The sequence below is a fragment of the Pongo pygmaeus genome, chromosome 1 (genome assembly GCF_028885625.2).
Source record: "Pongo pygmaeus isolate AG05252 chromosome 1, NHGRI_mPonPyg2-v2.0_pri, whole genome shotgun sequence".
NCBI lineage: Eukaryota > Metazoa > Chordata > Mammalia > Primates > Hominidae > Pongo > Pongo pygmaeus.
This window is the reverse complement of record NC_072373.2, coordinates 10,225,441-10,242,844: the sequence shown is the minus strand read 5'-3', so window position 1 is coordinate 10,242,844 and position 17,404 is coordinate 10,225,441. Positions and strand designations below refer to the sequence as shown.

At 44.5% G+C, this 17,404-nt stretch overlaps 1 protein-coding gene across 1 annotated transcript in view; it reads right to left on the bottom strand.

The window, feature by feature from the left end:
- Positions 1-7,586: 7,586 nt before the first annotated feature.
- Positions 7,587-17,404, bottom strand: part of LOC129016872 (histone-lysine N-methyltransferase 2C-like) — a 61,630-nt gene continuing 51,812 nt past the window's right edge. Inside the window, 7 exon segments of the mRNA XM_063661277.1 lie at positions 7,587-8,036; positions 8,320-8,393; positions 8,809-8,925; positions 11,541-12,665; positions 14,415-14,522; positions 14,956-15,095; positions 16,269-16,518. Coding sequence (XP_063517347.1) covers positions 7,916-8,036; positions 8,320-8,393; positions 8,809-8,925; positions 11,541-12,665; positions 14,415-14,522; positions 14,956-15,095; positions 16,269-16,518 — 1,935 coding nt within the window. The 3' untranslated portion in view covers positions 7,587-7,915.

Genomic DNA, 17,404 nt, shown 5'->3' with positions numbered 1-17,404 from the left:
CTGTGAAGGTGTTAGCAGCCTCAGGGGCACGGCCACCTCTGAGCCCGAAGGGTGAGAAGCAGCGTCCGGAGCCGTAGGCCTAGACACAGGCAGCCGCTCCACCACCAGACAGCGGGAGCAGAAACACCCAGGTCCCTTGTCCTGCCTCCCGGCCTCCCCCCACAGCTCCCGCTGGCTGAAATGAAGCAGGAGCCAGGAGACCAGAAGGGTCAGCCCTCTGGACCCGGCAGAGCAGGGGGGATTGCGGGGAGGGAGGTGACCACCTGGCACTCTGCGTTCTGCCCGCCCTCCCTCCCTTTTGTGCTGGAGAAATAGTTGCAAGCTAAAGTTCCCACCTTCAGGTGAAAGGAAAGCTTAGAAATGAAAGTGAGAAATGCTCTGATAGACTCACGCGCCAAGAAAACACAGAACGGGGCTGCGCACTCCCACAGCGGGCAAGAGGGTGGGAGAACTTCCTGGAGCAGGCCAGGCGGCCTTGGGATGGACAAGGTCCCGGCGGAACGCACAGCAGTTAGGAAGCATCGAGGCACGCGCATGCATTTCAAGGTCAGGGAGTAGCAGGTCGTTCTGTTCTGAAAGCGAAGTGTCTTCCTGGCTGGGGTTGCTGGGATAAAGCCCTGAGCCGGGCAGGCTGCAGAGCGTGAGGATGGCGCGGGGCTCTGGTGTGGGGGCCTGGAAGCGGGTAGCTGCCATTCCGAGCGAGGAGATATTGGTGGAATGGTTCTGGGGAAGAGAAAAAGGATGAAGTCTCTGCAGTGGAGCTTCTGCAGGCCGAGTGGGCAGGCTGCAGGGTCATGCCAGGGGTCTAGAGCTCAGAAGGGAGGCGTCTGGAACGCTGTTCCCACCATGTTGGCTTAAGTTGTAGGTTTGGATGAAGTCAGCGTGGCGAGAGCAGAGGATGAGAAGAGTTGAGAAAAGTGTGGGGGGTGCTAGTATTTAAAAGGTACACACAAAGTTGAGGCTGTGGGGTTGGCAGCAGTGGGAATAGCAGGGCTGGAGTGAGGGAGGGGTGGTGGAGGGAGGAGGGGTCACCTATGAGTGGGGCCTCCGCTGGGAAGTCATACACCTCGTGTGCTCCGCCTGCATCAACTTGTTCTTCAGGAAGCGAAGTTTCGTAAGATTGCCATCAAGGAAGAAGGAATACTTTTAACATTTCTGCGGTTAGGATAAAAACTAGGTTAAAAGAATTTCTGGGACCCAGGAGTAGTGTCTTCAAAAACGAGAACCCTTGCAGGAACAGAGCATCAGAAACTGCATAGGGAGCCGCGAGCAGGCCTGCTCTAGGCAAGGAGGGCGCTGGCCCCGGGACGGATGCTGGAGCATCCTTAGGACAGACAAAGTGGATGGAAAGTCTGTAGTACCAGCTGGGACATGTCACAGGCAAAACCCTGGCACCAGAGACAGGGTCCCAGTGAGATCTCGGCCCCTGAAGGGCTCGATGGACCTACCATGGGTTCTGAGGACACAGGAGCAAGCAGGGCCGGGGTGCAAGATTCCCAGAGACCTGGAGTAAGGCTGTGGCTGACCAGGGATGAGCAGACAGCTGACCCTCCTAGCAAGTAGAACATGGCTTCCATTTTAGAAGATCCTGAACACTTGAAGGAGCCTCCAGGAACTACACATAAAGCTGTGCTGTCAACTGCACGGCAGGAAGAAAACGAGACTTCAGAGTGGCGCTGGACACTGAGCTGGAGCACGGAGCACATTGTGCAAACGGGCACCATCCGTCTACTCACCTCCCCACGAGAAGAACCTTGCTTTGCTGATATTTACCCAATTTCTTTAGCTATTTGGGAAAGGATTCTTCAACTCTGCCAGAAGGTGATGGGAGCGGGAGTCCTCCCAGGCATAGGTGGAAACCTGATGAAAGTGCTGAGGCCGCCTTATCTACGAACACATTTAAGTCTAGTAAGCACAGTTAAAAACATCATTATTCTGCCTCTTGTAACCTTAAGTCTCTCTCGTTACATAGTCGTAACTGAAATATTTAAATTTTTAATGTTTTAAATGTAGCACTTCTCATTTCAAAGCTGCTGCCAGTGTATGTGACAATGGGCCCCAGGGAACAGGCCACCAGGGGCTTTACTGCATTGCTGTGAAGCTGAGGGAGTGCTGGTGACTCTGCTGTTGAGACTGTCCTTTCCTATTACAATAGGGCAGGATGGCCCTAGGCTCAGGGCCAAAGGATAAAGTCAGACTCTGTGCCTTTTTTCTTTCCATGGCATTCACAGCAAACAACCCACTCTTTGGAATTTGTCTACATTGTTCCCGGGCATTTGAAGTGGGACAGTTGTAGTGTCTGTGTCCGAGCCTACTAAAAAATGCACTAGTATCATAGAAGCCATGAATTACTGCATAGCTATGGTTTCCTGGAAGAGTTGGCTTCCATTATCATTCTTTTAATTGAGACAAGAACTTGCTCTGTCACCCAGGTTGGAGTGCAGTGGTACAATCTCAGCTCGTTGCAGCCCTGACTTCCCAGGCTCAAGTGATCCTCCTGCCTCAGCCTCCCAAGTAGCTGGGACTACAGGTGCGCACAACCTCACCTGGCTAATTTTTTGATTTTTTGCAGAGATGGGTCTCACTATGTTGCCCAGGCTGGTCTGGAACTCCTGGCCTCAAGTGATGCTCCCGCCTTGGCCTCCTGAAGGCTGTTTTTCAGATTACTATTAAATACATACCTTAATGATGAAAAAAGAATGGGGTAGAGACCTTAGAGGGAAAAGATTAAAGCAGCAATGTGGGAAGAAAGCCAGGAAAGGGTTCTGCTCCACAAGCAGGGGCTGGAAAGAATTTCAGAGACAGTGGCTGCCACCGCCACCAGGGACAGGAAACCCTAATGGCCAGATGATCATCTACTGCCTACTGCATCGGACCCCACATCAGATTAAGTGTGTTTCTGCTTGGTGACTAGGACAGAGGGCAATGCAGCCTCCAAGTGACATGGGGCCAAAGGAGGAGGATAGGAGAAGCTGAGGAGAGACTGAGACAAGGCGGTTTTGAAATGGGAAATGGTTGAGCCATCTACATGGAAAACACCTCAACTGCTGCCAGCTCCCTCCATGTCACGATCATCCGCCTAGCCCAGGGCACCCCTCGCTCCTCCTGGGACTCGTACGGAGCCCACTCAGCCTCAGCGTACACACGCTGGTGCCCACAGGCGAGCCGCCTCTTCTGGGCAGCGTGTCACCTCTGTGCACAGTGGGAACTCAGCACTGTCTGGCAGCAGCTTCCTGCTGACCCAGGCGAGCTAAACCTGCGCCACTCACCCTTGCTTTTCTCTCATCTCACCTCCTGCCACTCTGTCCCAGCCACACCTGCCTTTCAGTTACTGGCAGCATCAGCCTCTTTCAGATCTCAAGGCTCCTGTATGAGTTGTCCCTTCTGCCAGGCAAGCCTCTGCCACGCTCCCAGCTCCTCTTCATCCTTCAGGTCTTGCTTAAATGTTGCCTCCTCAGGAATGCCCCCACGGGACTCCCAGCCCACCTCCCATCTAAAAAAGTCACCTGTTTTTGTCCGTGCCCCTCACTAGAAGGCAAGCTCCATGGTGGACAGGAACGCTGGCTATTTTAGTGTTAGCGAAGTCCCAGTTAAAAATCTGTCCTAGAAACTAAAGCGAATTCTGAGCAGTTTTTTTCTTAACCCCTTTATATTTAATATGTTAAATAATTCAATATGATAGAAAGAAAGTCTACCACATAGAATAAGTCTGAAAAGCTGCCTCAAAAAAAAAAAGAAAAAAAAAACCAGCAACATAATAACCAAGACTAAATTTACCAATTAAACAAAAACAGGCTTTGAACAAGGCACCAAGGATATTCTAAATTTGGTAAACACCCTAAAAAGATACAGAAGTTCCCTTCTTTATTCAGTTGAAGGGAAGGAAAAAGTGTCATAATTAGAATGAATTATGAATTTACATCTAAACTTATTTGAAAATCTAAGAAAACCAAGTTGATTACGTCAGCACTCTAATTGTGAAAGATATATCAGATGGTCAGTGAACTTCAGACAATCATCAATTTAAGAGCTCAAATTTGAATATGAGGAGTTAACAGAGAAGCTCTAGGCAGCTCTTATAGATGTAAAATATTTTATTTGTAAATGGTGATCTTCTAAATCTGTGTCCACAAATTCCAAAACCCATAACACTCTGTATACTTCAAAAAATTCAATTTTTGCCAACATTAGATACTATTATACAGAACAGAAAACAACAAATCCCGATAGGACAAATACTGGTGGGATGTCAGGATATTGTACAAGAGAAGAAAAATATTCAGGAAACAAATTTCATACAGCTATTTATCAAGAGAAAAATATATACAATTGATTTATTCTGTAAGATAAAAATACATCATGCCATATACAAGTTCAGAACTGCATCACTGAATATACCAACAGTTTACAGTCCACTTGAATTGTGCACACAAAACTTCATTTTATACTTAGCCTGTGAAGTGTACCAGAATTTTAAGTACAAAATAAAAAGCTAACCTGGTTCAAAATGCTGATTGAGTTTCTACAAGCAAACACAAAACAGTGTTTTTTTATTAAAGAAATGTAAACAAACAGTTCATACAAACACATTTTAAAATTACATCTTCCAAAAACCCTATTGCCAGAGTCCTGCAGCTGTAAGCATAATCACATCTCTTTTTTTAACTTTTTAAAATTTTTGTGTTAAATAGAAGGCTAAAGGGTTACATTTAAGTTTCTGCTACATGATCCTATTATGTTTACATGATTGTGGCTGAAACAAAGTTCTAATCAAAACTACTTTTGCTGAAGAAAAAATTCAGCCTCCATTTGGGTGTATTTTTAAGCAGTTATTCACAGTTATCACAAATTGTAAGCACAAAAAAACCTGACTGAAGAAGTAGGGATGCAACAATATAATATGAAAAAATTAGTTTAAATTACCAAAACAGCTATAAAAGTTGTAGTTGTAGCATACGCCCCGCTCTGTCAGAAGGAAGGTGTATAAAACCATTAAGTACTAATAGACTGCAGTTTCTAAAAAACCCCAAACACTCTAGGTTGAAATTTTGGTTATTACATAATTATAATGGCATATTTTATAACACAAAATTATATTGTAACATCCCTATGAACATTTTATAAGCACCGGAGCTGCTGCAGAGCCTGGTAGCATTTGGTCAATAACTATTTTTATACTGTATTTTTTCTCAAAATATTTACGTATCTGTACAAAGTAACAGGGTTTGTTAGTTCTGCAGGTAACAGCAGCGCTTGGCTTTCTTCTAACTTTATTTAAAAATAGCTTCATTCACTTACTCAATAATAAATACAAAAGTTTCTCTTATTTTACAGAAATCAAAAACTACAATAAACTGACTCATAGAATCAAGTATTTAAACGTATTTAGTGCAAGTTATTATCCCTTAGCTCTATCGCTAAGGAAGTCATTTCAGTACATTCCTTGTTCAGTGGTGTCTACTTTATTATAAAAACATTTTGAAGTTAGAGGGCCTGCCCCTTTTTAATAAGCCATGGCCAGCACTCTCTGTCCCTTTCGCTGGTGATTTCAGTCTTACATTCATAGGGAAGGCCCCTGCCCGGAGCAGGGCAGCCATCGGCTCTTTGCCCCAGTAAAAGTTTCTCCTTAGTGAGACTAAAAAGCAAAACAACGAAACCCACCCACAAGGGAAAACAAAAAACAAAAAACAAAAAAAGAAAGAAAAGGAAAAGAAAAAAAAGCAAAAGTGCTGGACCATTCTGTAATTCTGTTTAACCTCGGCCACTTCAGGAACGCTGCTTCTGTCACCTTCCTCCTGGTGCTTCTTTAACCTAAAGGACTGAGGAAATCAGAACTCCCAGAAGCTTTTTCAAAAAGTCATAAAATAGAAAACAAAAATATCTTTCTGTCTGCAAAATTCCAATGGTGTGTTGAATCGCCTCTTCCTGGGGACAAGCCGCCCGCTGAGCTAGCAAGGAATGCATTTCAGTTCATCCACTTCCGGCAGTTCACAGCTCCACAGTGACACGGAATCTTGTGCTGGTCATCTTCAAAGTCAAACTTATAGTCATAGCAGAGCTGCCCACGGCAAAGACACAGGGTAAGAAAGGACAGCAAGGAAGCCAATGGCGTTTCTGCCTCCATCTCCCTTGCATTTTAAAACCAGCAAACAAAACAGACGTAAATTAAGGAAGACCTGATTTCTTGAGGTTCCATGGGACCCTGGGGGAACCCTGAAAAGAGGCACTGTGCTTGCACAGAGGAAATGAGGGAGGCAGTACTTTTAAACAGCCAGATCTGAGAACGGGGAGCCTGACCGGAGAAAGCTGTATTTCTGTGACTTCTCATAATGCTGTCCCTGCAAGTGGATGGAGGGGACTGGAGGGGCAACTGCTTTCCTACCCCTCTCCCTAAAACCCAGAAGCCCTTCACCTCCCCTGATTTACCGAATGGGGCATGCAAGTCTGGGTGAGATGAACTGCCAGCTAACACTGTTTTCCCTCTTTCATTTTTCCTCACTCAAGACTGAAAGGATGTCTATTTAGAGGTCACCAAATTAACATCTCAGACCAATCAAGGTAGGTGGGAGTCTGCGTGAGTCCCATGGTACAAGCCTCACTGCGTGGCCCCTGCAACCCCCACCACCCCAGAGAGACCCGATGCTGCAAAATGAAGGGGAGGCCCAGTAATTTCTAGGTCTCTTCTGATTGAAATGATTCTAGACACTAGCTGGAAAGACCTTCTACACAGAAAGGAAGGAAACCAGTGTTTATTGAGCAGCTGTTCTTGGCAATGATTCCACTGCTTTCTTTCAGGTATCTGCTGAGTCCTTACCAGAGCCTGGTAAGGAAGTCATTTTGTCCGTCTTGCAGAAGATAAAATAGGGGCTCAGATTAAACTATTTACTCAAGAATACTCAAGTAGGAAGGAGGCAGGTGGCCCTGGGCTGAGTCTCTTCTGACCACCATGGTATCCACTGGTTACTGGCACCATGCCAGGGCTCCCATACACTGTCTTATTTACACATTACTTTGAGATGTATAACGGGCCTTGGGTCTAGTCGGATCCTTATTCTTGACTAAGAAAGGAGATTCCACAAAGACCCAAAATACAGATAGAATCCCACGAATGCCATGGCTATGTTCATGAAGGGGGAGGAGCACCAACAAAGCCAAGTCACTCAGGTGCCTCACTCCCCAAATGCGGGACGTTTCCTACAGAAACCAAGCCTGCTGCTCAGTGACAGCTTTCCAGGAAATGCCAATTCCAGAACCAAGGTACCTGAATCACAGTGGGAAAGACCAAGTTGGGAAGCAAATGCAGCAATTAAGGCCAAAGATAATCCCAATGGGTGAGACGCCGGACCAGAGTCACCTCTGAGAGCACGGAGACAAATAGCAAGCTTGGCACTCGGCATTTTGAAGACAACAACCCACACCTGAACTGCTGGAGAATGTGACGATGTGGGCACTTGGTTAAGCATGCACTGATCGTCAGCGTGAGCACACAATCCTCAGCAGCACGGCTGCCCAGATTTGCTGCCCATAGCCCAACAGTGCCATCCCAGGAGCCACAGCCCCCTTGGAGACGGACGGGGATGCTCTTCAGAGGGGACACTGCCAAACTGTGTCCAGGTTAAGGGGATAAAGAAGGATCCTATGGCACATAGAAATGATACCACCTGGGTGCCATGGGGATGCTGAACCCGTGGCACAGAAGGGAAGGGAGAGGTGACAGCAAATGCTCATAGAGCTGCCATGTGGAGGAAGGTGAACTGGAATGCCTGAAGGGTGAGATATTGCAGGGTGGGAACATCTGGCCTACTATAGACAGAGTTTTTATCACAACAAAGAATTGGGAAACAAGTGAGTAAGTGACCTGTGTGAGGAGGGAACTATTCACCCAGGATCTGAACAACATGGCAGACGCAATCTCTCACACTCTTAACCCTTCTCCTTTCTGGATTCTCCGATTGGAGCTGATGATAATTTTGTGTCCTCTCTCTAAAGTCACCACTTCAGCCACATAATTAGGTGCACACGAATGGTTGATATACCTGCAAGCCACCATGTCAGAAAACTATATTGTAAAACAGCTAGAAGCAGCTTTAAAAACTTCCCATTTATTGAGAAAGCAGTTTTTGCTAATTAAATTTCTATTTGCCCATTGTTAGAAGCACAAATATAAAATTTAAATAAAAATTCTCAAAACTCATTTGCTCTGAATGTTTAGTCACTGCCAGGCTGCAGTGAGAGCCTTTCCCTTGGCTTCAGTGTTCTCTCCACCAACACTGGCCCCATGAGCAAAAGCACTCCCCGTCAGGTTCCTCGCTGTCTCACCTTGCAGGACCTCCTGTGAGCGTGGCGTCAATCACGTGGTCGTTATCCATGCAGAACATGTACACACCACGGTTCTGAGGGAAAAGTCAGTCAGTAAGTCATCAATGTCGACCTGAAACTCCCCTCTGTGTTCCTATGCACACCAGGAGGACTCAGTCGAAACTGAACAGAACGGCATCCTGATCACCCTTACTGTGGATATTCTGTTAGGCACAGATGACATTTACATGGCACAAATGGAAAGCATGGAATCAGTAGGTTGTGTGTGAAGCCAGGCTCATTAATTTACAGTTGTCTATCAAAGTAAACCATAACACCAATTGAAAGAGATAAAACTGATAAAAATACAATAATATACAGATATGGCTTTTGTTTAAAGCTGAATGCAGCATGACAGATTTCATTCTGCCTTTCAGGGTGTCTGGCTGGCATGGAGAAAGGGAGAGGATGATGGTGCTGTTTATACAATCGCGGGGACCAGACACCTACCTGAGACTCATGAAGTTTCTCTTTTCTGTTTGCTACTTCATTTCAAATGATAGTCCCGATATACTCATTGACCATGGTGTGCTTCTCAATGTCTCCAGCAGCATACAGGCCCGGCCCCTAAAAAAAAAAAAAAAAAAAAAAAAAGTGTTTACATACTTCCAATTTATGTGACAACAAGTCTTTTTTCTGTTTTTCATACAAAGGTTTCACCCTTGGGTCTTATTAGAAGCCATACTTAAGTTTCACTTGAACTCAAATCATTTTTGAATATGCTGTTTTCTGAAATTTAAAAAATTGGACATTTTTACTACTTAAAACTATGCCATCACTAGCTTATTCCTACGTCTTTTTTAGCACTAAATTCTTAGGGTCTATGTATAAAGTAGTACTGTGGCTTGGCTGTCTTCTGTATTAGGCTATCTAACCTTCCAGATGAGATAGCTGAGTTCCCATCAACTAAATAAGCTTATTGACTTGTGGTGTTTATTTTACCCCAATACTATTTCAAAAAAGACATAATAAATTTAATAACATAGAAATCGGGCTAACTATAACCAATCACTGATACTGTAAACAGGGTTCGGACTTGGCTCTGAGTTTCCCAGGAGCCAGGGCAAAGAGCAGATGCAGGAAACGTCACTCTGCTGTAAATATCAGGAATGTTGGAAACAAATGAAGCTCTTGGGGAAGGTAAATTTTTCACTAATACAAAATTCTGAGGCTGGGAAAGAAGTTTGAACTGGCTGAAATGGAAGCAGCTCTCACTGCGCAGCTTGTACTCCCGTGCTGGTGGCCTGCTAGGTGCGCTATTTTAGGTTGGTAGCACAACTTGTAGAGAAACATACTCAAAAACTATGGGTCTTTCCCATAAATAGTTGTATTTTCCTGTCCCAATTTTGGGTTTTTGCCTTTAATTCTGACTAGAAGGCAACTGAATGCAAAAGTACTAGACTAGATGTACTAGACTAGATGCAACTGAATCAGAAGTACTAGACTAGAATGCAATTCGAGAATTGAACTGAATTCTACAATGCAGAAATCAACTGCATTCTAGTCGGAATTACTAGGACCACCATGTGCTGCCCCAGCTGCATCCCCATGAAGCACATCCGGGAGCACCATGTGCTGCCCCAGCTGCGTCCTCATGAAGCACATCCGGGAGCACCATGTGCTGCCCCAGCTGCGTCCTCATGAAGCACATCCGGGAGCACCATGTGCTGCCCCAGCTGCGTCCTCATGAAGCACATCCGGGAGCACCATGTGCTGCCCCAGCTGCGTCCTCATGAAGCACATCCGGGAGCACCATGTGCTGCCCCAGCTGAGTCCTCATGAAGCACATCCGGGAGCACCATGTGCTGCCCCAGCTGCGTCCTCATGAAGCACATCCAGGAGCACCATGTGCTGCCCCAGCTGCGTCCTCATGAAGCACATCCGGGAGCACACGGTGGGAAGGGCCACGTGAGAGACTTTAGTATGTGAACTGATTTCTCCTCTGAACAAGCATCTTTGATTATCTGTTCTACTCCAGATACAACTCACAAGTGAATGAACCAGAACACACAAAAAGTATGTATGGAGATCAATATAGTGTGGTTTGAGCATAAACAAGATCAGTGGAAATGAAGAGATTCCAAATGGGCCAGGCGTGGTGGCTCACGCCTATAATCCCAGCACTTTGGGAAGCCAAGGCAGGCGGATCCCTTGAGGTCAGGAGTTCAAGACCAGCCTGGCCAACATGGTGAAACCCCGTCTCTACAAAAAATACAAAAATTAGCTGGGCGTGGTGGCGTGTGCCTGTAATCCCAGCTACTAGGGAGGCTGAGCCAAGAGAATTGCTTAAGCCCCAGAGGCAGAGGTTGCAGTGAGCTGAGATCATGCCACTTCACTCCCGCCTGGGCAACAGAGCGAGACTCCAGAGGCTGAGGCATGAGAATCGCTTTAATCTGGGAGGCAGAGGTTGCAGTGAGCCGAGATGGCACCACTGCACTCCAGTCTGGCTGACAGAGTGACACTCCATCTCAGAAAAGAGAAATAGATCCCTGCATGTATGAAAATCTAATGTATAGTAGTAACTGGTATTAAAATTCAGTTTATAGTCAAGATTTCGTGGGGTTAAAAGAAGAAAAAGGCCAGGTGCGGTGGCTCACACCTGTAATACCAGCACTTTGGGAGGCAGAGGTGGGCGGGTCACAAGGTCAGGAGTTTGAGGACCAACCTGGCCAATATGGTGAAACCCCATCTCTACTTAAAAAAAAAAAAAATTAGCCGGGCATGGTAGTGCACACCTGTAGTCCTAGTTACTTGGGAGGCTGAGGCAGAAGAATCGCTTGAACCTGGGAGGCAGAGGTTGCAGGGAACTGAGATCACGCCATTGCAGTCCAGCCTGTGCAACAAAAGAGAAACTCCATCTCCAAAAAAAAATAAATAAATAAAGAAGAAGAAAAAGAAAAAGGAGGTCCCCAATGCAAATGACAGGCAACCTTTATCTACAAATCATTCTCGGATTTACTTCACCAACTCTTATGTTCAAAGATATATTGACTATGAAAGTGTTTAGACAACTGTATAGCAAAGAGAGCAAGGTGTGAGAACACAAAGATTGGCATTTGTAAATGAAAAATACACATTATAAAATATAAAATGAACATGAGACAAACATGGAAAATTGACAAGATACATTCATTAGCCTGACATCAGAGTAAGTAGCTCTGCACAGCATGTGAATGGGAGACGTTACCTTTAGGTGAGATGTCACTTAGAACCAGGTCTTCATGGCCTTGTTCCACAATCCTGATGACAAACACTGGGCGCCCATCCTTCTCCTCGATGGAGCACAGGTAGTGGCAGCGCCTGTTGGCATAGCGCATGCTCCAGTACAGCCGGCTGGCTTCATAGCCCACAGGGAAGAGTGCTTTAGGAGAATGGAATGCTTGCATCTGCTGTGGAAGCAGCTGACCGATTGTGTGGAAGATGAGGCTACCCACATGAAAGGTATGGTCCCGTTCTCCTCGTTGCACGATGCTAGCAATCTGTCGCACCTCATTGTGCTGAACATAGACCCTCCTGAAGACTGCAAAGTAACTTAATTCTTGCTCATGAATTCCCTTTGGTTTGTGCATGGGGCAAAGCATAGTTTTGTCCTTAAAAAACATGCATTGTGCTTTAATGGCGCAAGTAAAGTGATAAAGGTTGGTGCATCGAAATCTGTGGCATCCACTAGTGGCACCTGTCTTGTGACAGAAGACACATTTCATTTGTAGGCCTCTCCTCAGAGCTAGCTCCACATTTATTAAGGCACCAGCCTGAGTCTCGTAGACCTCCGTGGACCACAGAGCGCAGTTCAAGTGGACCCACAGATCCAAGTCAAGGCTGAGTAGCCTTGCTGGTCCATCTGTCAATCCATCACCTTCTTAATGACAAAAGCAACACTTCCAATAGTCTTTGGGCACAGGATCAGGTTTAAGGGAAGTGCCCAATTTCTTCAGAAATTCATCTATTTCATCCTCATAAGGTGGTTCAAATGTCCCCTTAGCGATTACAATATGAATGCTCCACTTCTTCCATTTCATTCCTCTCCATTTTTTATTGAGCGGCCTGCAATCTTCAAACCCACCATGGACAGCTCTTAGCCGAGGCTTCAGCTTGACTGTCACCTTCAGCTCATCTGGCTTGGCCTCGACTTGGACGGCTTCAAAAGCAGGAGGGAAGGCGATGGGTGGTGAGGCAGGGGGAGAAGCTTTCTCCGGGAGCTGGGGGAGACAGTGCACATCCAAAGTGGAGATGTTGTTGCTGTACTGATGAAATGCTTTGGAAGGCATTTCTCTCATAGGTGATTGTGGCAATGAAGGAATGGATTCCTGGGCAATATAAAGAAACCATGACAAAGAAAAATAATTCACAAGCCCGAAAAGCAATTCTTGTTAAGACAAGAAGCTGAGCAGTATGACTGAAGAGGATGGGTGACCTGAGGGGCAGAGGGAGAGTCAGCAGTAAGTGCTGGGGCTCATGCACTGCAGAAGCTGACCATGCTCTAAGGTGCACAGGGATACAGAGTGGGTGATGGCAGCTGTGCCGCATCCTTTCGAGGCCTTTTCCACAAAGCCATAATTCTGGAGAATATTCTGCTCTTACACTTTCTGGGACAATCCCCTTTCTAACTATATTAAAACCAGAAAAAGAAAAACACACACACACACACACACAATGCTGTCAGAAGAGCTAATATAATTTGTACAATGGAACAGTGTTTTTTGTTTAACCAAATAAGAATGCTGAAGCATCATTTCTTGAGAGCTTATCTCCACTCTAAAATTCACATCTGTTAATCTCAGGCTTAATCAATTGGTGTAAATGTTAGAGAAAGGGAAGGAGCTCCTGTCAACAAATGAATCATACTAACTTTTCTCTGAGGCTTCTTAGCTCTGATCCGGCTGCTGAAACAGTTGAGCTGAGGGGAAATCTCCAATAGCTTATTTACTTTATGGTACAGAGTATCATAAACTAATAAACACCAACCCACAGGCTGCCCTCTTTTCACATGCCCCAATCCTGACAAGGTATCTGAAAAAAGACATGCCTTATACCAAATCAGGCAGGGACTGCACACCAACTTAAACTATCTGGTGAAAAAAAAATCCTTCTTGCATTTAGGCTGATGTATTTTAAGGTCTAAATTTATTTGTCATCTAGCTTGGATTTTATTACAGGCATACTACAGACAACTACCTGTTAAAAATAAGTCTTCAGAATGTTCTTCTGTGAAAGACATACCAGAGCAATAACCTGGATGGAGGAATGACTGGCAGTATTACTGTACAGGAAAAGCTTCCTTCAAAACATGATTACAAACATATCATTTGTATCAACTATTAGTTGGACACACTCAAATTACATAAAATCAAGTAAAGCAGACCTCTTTCACCATACTGTGAGCAAAGTGTTTTCTCTTAAAATGCACAAATAGTCTTAAATTTTATCTTTAAACAGGTTTTCCTATTGGGGTAACATCAATAAAAATAATTTTAAAATATTAAGATATTTACGGCCGGGTGCAGTGGCTCACACCTGTAATCCCAGCACTTTGGGAGGCTGAGGTGGGCAGATCACGAGGTCAGGAGTTTGAGAGCAGCCTGGCCAACATGGTGAAACCCCATCTCTACTAAACTACAAAAATTAGCTGGGCGTGGTGGCGCGCACCTCTAATCCTAGCTACTCAGGAGGCTGAGGCAGGAGAATTGCTTGAATTGGGAGGCGGAGTCTGCAGTGAGCCAAGATGTGCCAATGCCCTTCAGCCTGTGGGACCAGAATGAGACTCCATCTCAAAAAAAAAATTAAACTGGTAAAATTAAAGATTTTAATATTAGTGTTCTGTTTACTGAACTTTTAAAACATAACTCTGCCCACTTTTGTCAAATAACTAAGTTGAAAGGGTAGCACGACTCAAGGCTCCCTACACCCTCTCCTCCTCTGCCGGGTCAGCACCTGCTTTGGATTCGCCACACAGAGCTCCATGAAGGCAGGGACACATCTTTATTCACTCCCATATGCCCAGAACACAGAAGTCACTCGTTATACATTGTTATCAGCTGAGATTATCCTAATCTCACCTTGTTTTCTGGGTTTTTCGCTTGTGCAGTTGATGAATAAAGAATAAAGCAGTTATTACTACAGAAGACAATGTCCTTCTCTACCCTCTTGGTGCTTTCTCGGGAATCCTGAAAAGCAAAGAGAAATGTATGGGAATCTCAACAAGTCAAAATTCAGTAAAAAAGGATGTATACATTGTTTTTATGTTATATTCAAAAGTGACAGTGGTTCTTTATCTTAATAGTAGAAAGGAAACTATGTTCCAATATTTAGCATGTGATAATTTAGCTAGGGAAAAAATACATGTACAAAACCAAACTATGTGGTTCACGGTTAACTCTATTTAAAAATAGGTAGTCCTCATAATATTCCCTTTAACAGCCTGTTGTAGCTCTTTGGTGTTCAGCCCAAGCACGTCTGATATACGCTGGTGCCATCACCAGGAACATGTGTCCATCACACCACCGTAAGTGGTGTCTCTCTCTGATGTTAGAAGAGACACTGCCAAGGACATTTTCACTGGAGGTAGGAGGTGGGGTCATAAAAGGAATAGCAAAGTACCTTGTTCAAAAGGGTCAGATCTTTGAAAGATTTCCGCACACCACTTCCAAGAATAACCACTTTACAATGACAACACCACTGTGGTCTGAGTGCTGCGCTTTCTGCAATAACATGACTAGAATCCTTATATCTAGAAAGACCTAAAGGCAATCAACTTTTGTTAGCAATTAAAACTGACTGATGACACAAGGTGGCACATGGTGAAAAATTATGCAGTATCGACTCATTACAACATGGTTCATTAACTTTATATTATTCTTTAACTAATAAAAAAATTTATCTTCTAAGCAATGGTTACAGAGTCGATTATCCGACATTAGGGCAGAAATAAAGAAACATGCCTATTCTCAAATAGCTGGGAAAGCAATGGCAGTATAAAAGAAGAATCTAATAAAACTAAGTCACCAAGAGAGATTACTACTCAGTCTAAGCACAAAGTAAGACGGAGAGGGAAACAGAGATTGCTACTTAGTCTAAGCACAAAGTAAGACGGAGAGGGAAACAGATACTACCTTTGCTTGTGGGTTAAGAAGGTAAAAAAACATCTTCTGAAAGATACAATGACATACGTATAAGAGTCTTAAATAAGTGTGACTTGCAGAGTCAGAAATGAGGAAACAGCCAAGGCCAAGGATAAGAAGGTAAATAAGGACTCAGGAATTAGAAAGCATCATTCAGGTGCAGTGTGAAGGCAAAAAGGAGCAGGGAAAAAGTGACAGAAACAGCTAGAAGCCAAGAGGAGGAAGCCAGGGCCTGGACTGAGCACGCTCGTAAGATTGCCAGTGAGGCAGGAAGGAAAGCGACATCATGGTCGGTCTAAGGAAGTTGTTCCATCTCAGAGATGGGGGGCATGAACACCTCTGTGGGAAGAGAAGGGCCCTATAGAGCTGGTGCAGAGGTAAAACAAGAGGTAGGTGAGGATGGAAAGCAGAGGAGAACAGGAAACAGAACCCACGTCAGGTCACCAGCCCCATCTGTACCAGGTGGCCCAGGCGCATTGGGATGGGGGTTGGGAGACAGGAAGAACAAAAGCTGCTCAAGGGCAAGCCCGTCACGGGCTTCTTCTGGCAGCCTGCACAGATGGCTGGCACTCACACAGCCCCTGGTGACAGCATGACAGAATACACAGGCCAAAGCACTAGAGGTCAAATCACAGCACAGAAAACAGAACACCCACACATGGTGAGTTCACCAAGGACTATATGCCAGCATGTTACCTGTCCGTTGTTAAAAGATAATCAGTACCTCAAAGAGTAAGCTTAACTTTTGAATCAGGAATGGATTTGGGGTTAACAAAAAGCTCACTAGCTCACCATTGCTTGTTGGAGGAAATGGTACATTAGGCTGCTTCAGCTGGTAAGAGCTCACTAATCTGGGAGGGTTTGCAGATCCTGGCGGAGGCCCACGGAGAAGTAAATGCTGTCAATACTCCAAACCCGAGTTGATTCTGTGGCTACTGACCAAACCCATGGATGGGACATCGGGAGCATTGCTAACCTCATAGCTGTTAGGGATTCGGACGTGCAAAAGGTCGGAAAATGCAGCCACAACACTGCTAATGTTCTAAAACCAAATGCAAATGCTGTATTATTCACCCAGAAGGCAACAGTGAACCACTGAAGAAAAATACACACTTAGGATAAATCCTCTTTGCATGATACATAGATTCTAAGAAAATCCAACAAATTTTATTTAGACTTAAAGAATCTCAGGAAAAAAATTAGCTCTAACGAACCAATATCCAAAAAAAGAAATTTATAAACAGAAATCCTCATAAAGGGATTCCAATTAACATTAAATATCTAGTAACACATTAAACTATTTTAGATATCGTAACATCTGACAGACCCCATCAGTTCCTACAGGTGGTCAGAAAGCTTACTTCCAGGGGCTTCCCTCCAGCTCTGACACATCCCATAAGAACATACAAAGGTCTTGCTACTGCTGTATTTTGTTGATAACCAAAATATTACATCATTGGACTTTTAGTTTGGTCTCTACTGAAATGTCTTCACAGAATTCAGAGTTAAAAAAATAAAAAATCCTCAGGAAATTACTTATGTTTGATATAAGCAGATGCTACTTGAAGAACATTTCTATTGCTTCTGCAAAACTATTACTGTTGATAAAGTTCTTTTTCATTGCTTAATTTTCTTCTCTGTTAACAGTTACAATGAAGTTTTTTCTGAGATGGACACGATGGCTCACACATGTAGTCCCAGCTACTGAGGAGGCTAAAGCAGAAGGATTACTTGAGCCCAGTAAGTTTGAGGCTGCAGTGAGCTATGACTGTGCCACTGCACTCCAGCCTGGGCAACAGAAGGAGACTGTGTCTCTATTAAAAAAAAAAAAAAGAGTTCTCTAAACTATACATCCTTTAATAAGAAAATGTGAGCTCTAATTTCCCTTTTTACTTGACGTAGGCTGAGACCAATTCAATGACAAATGA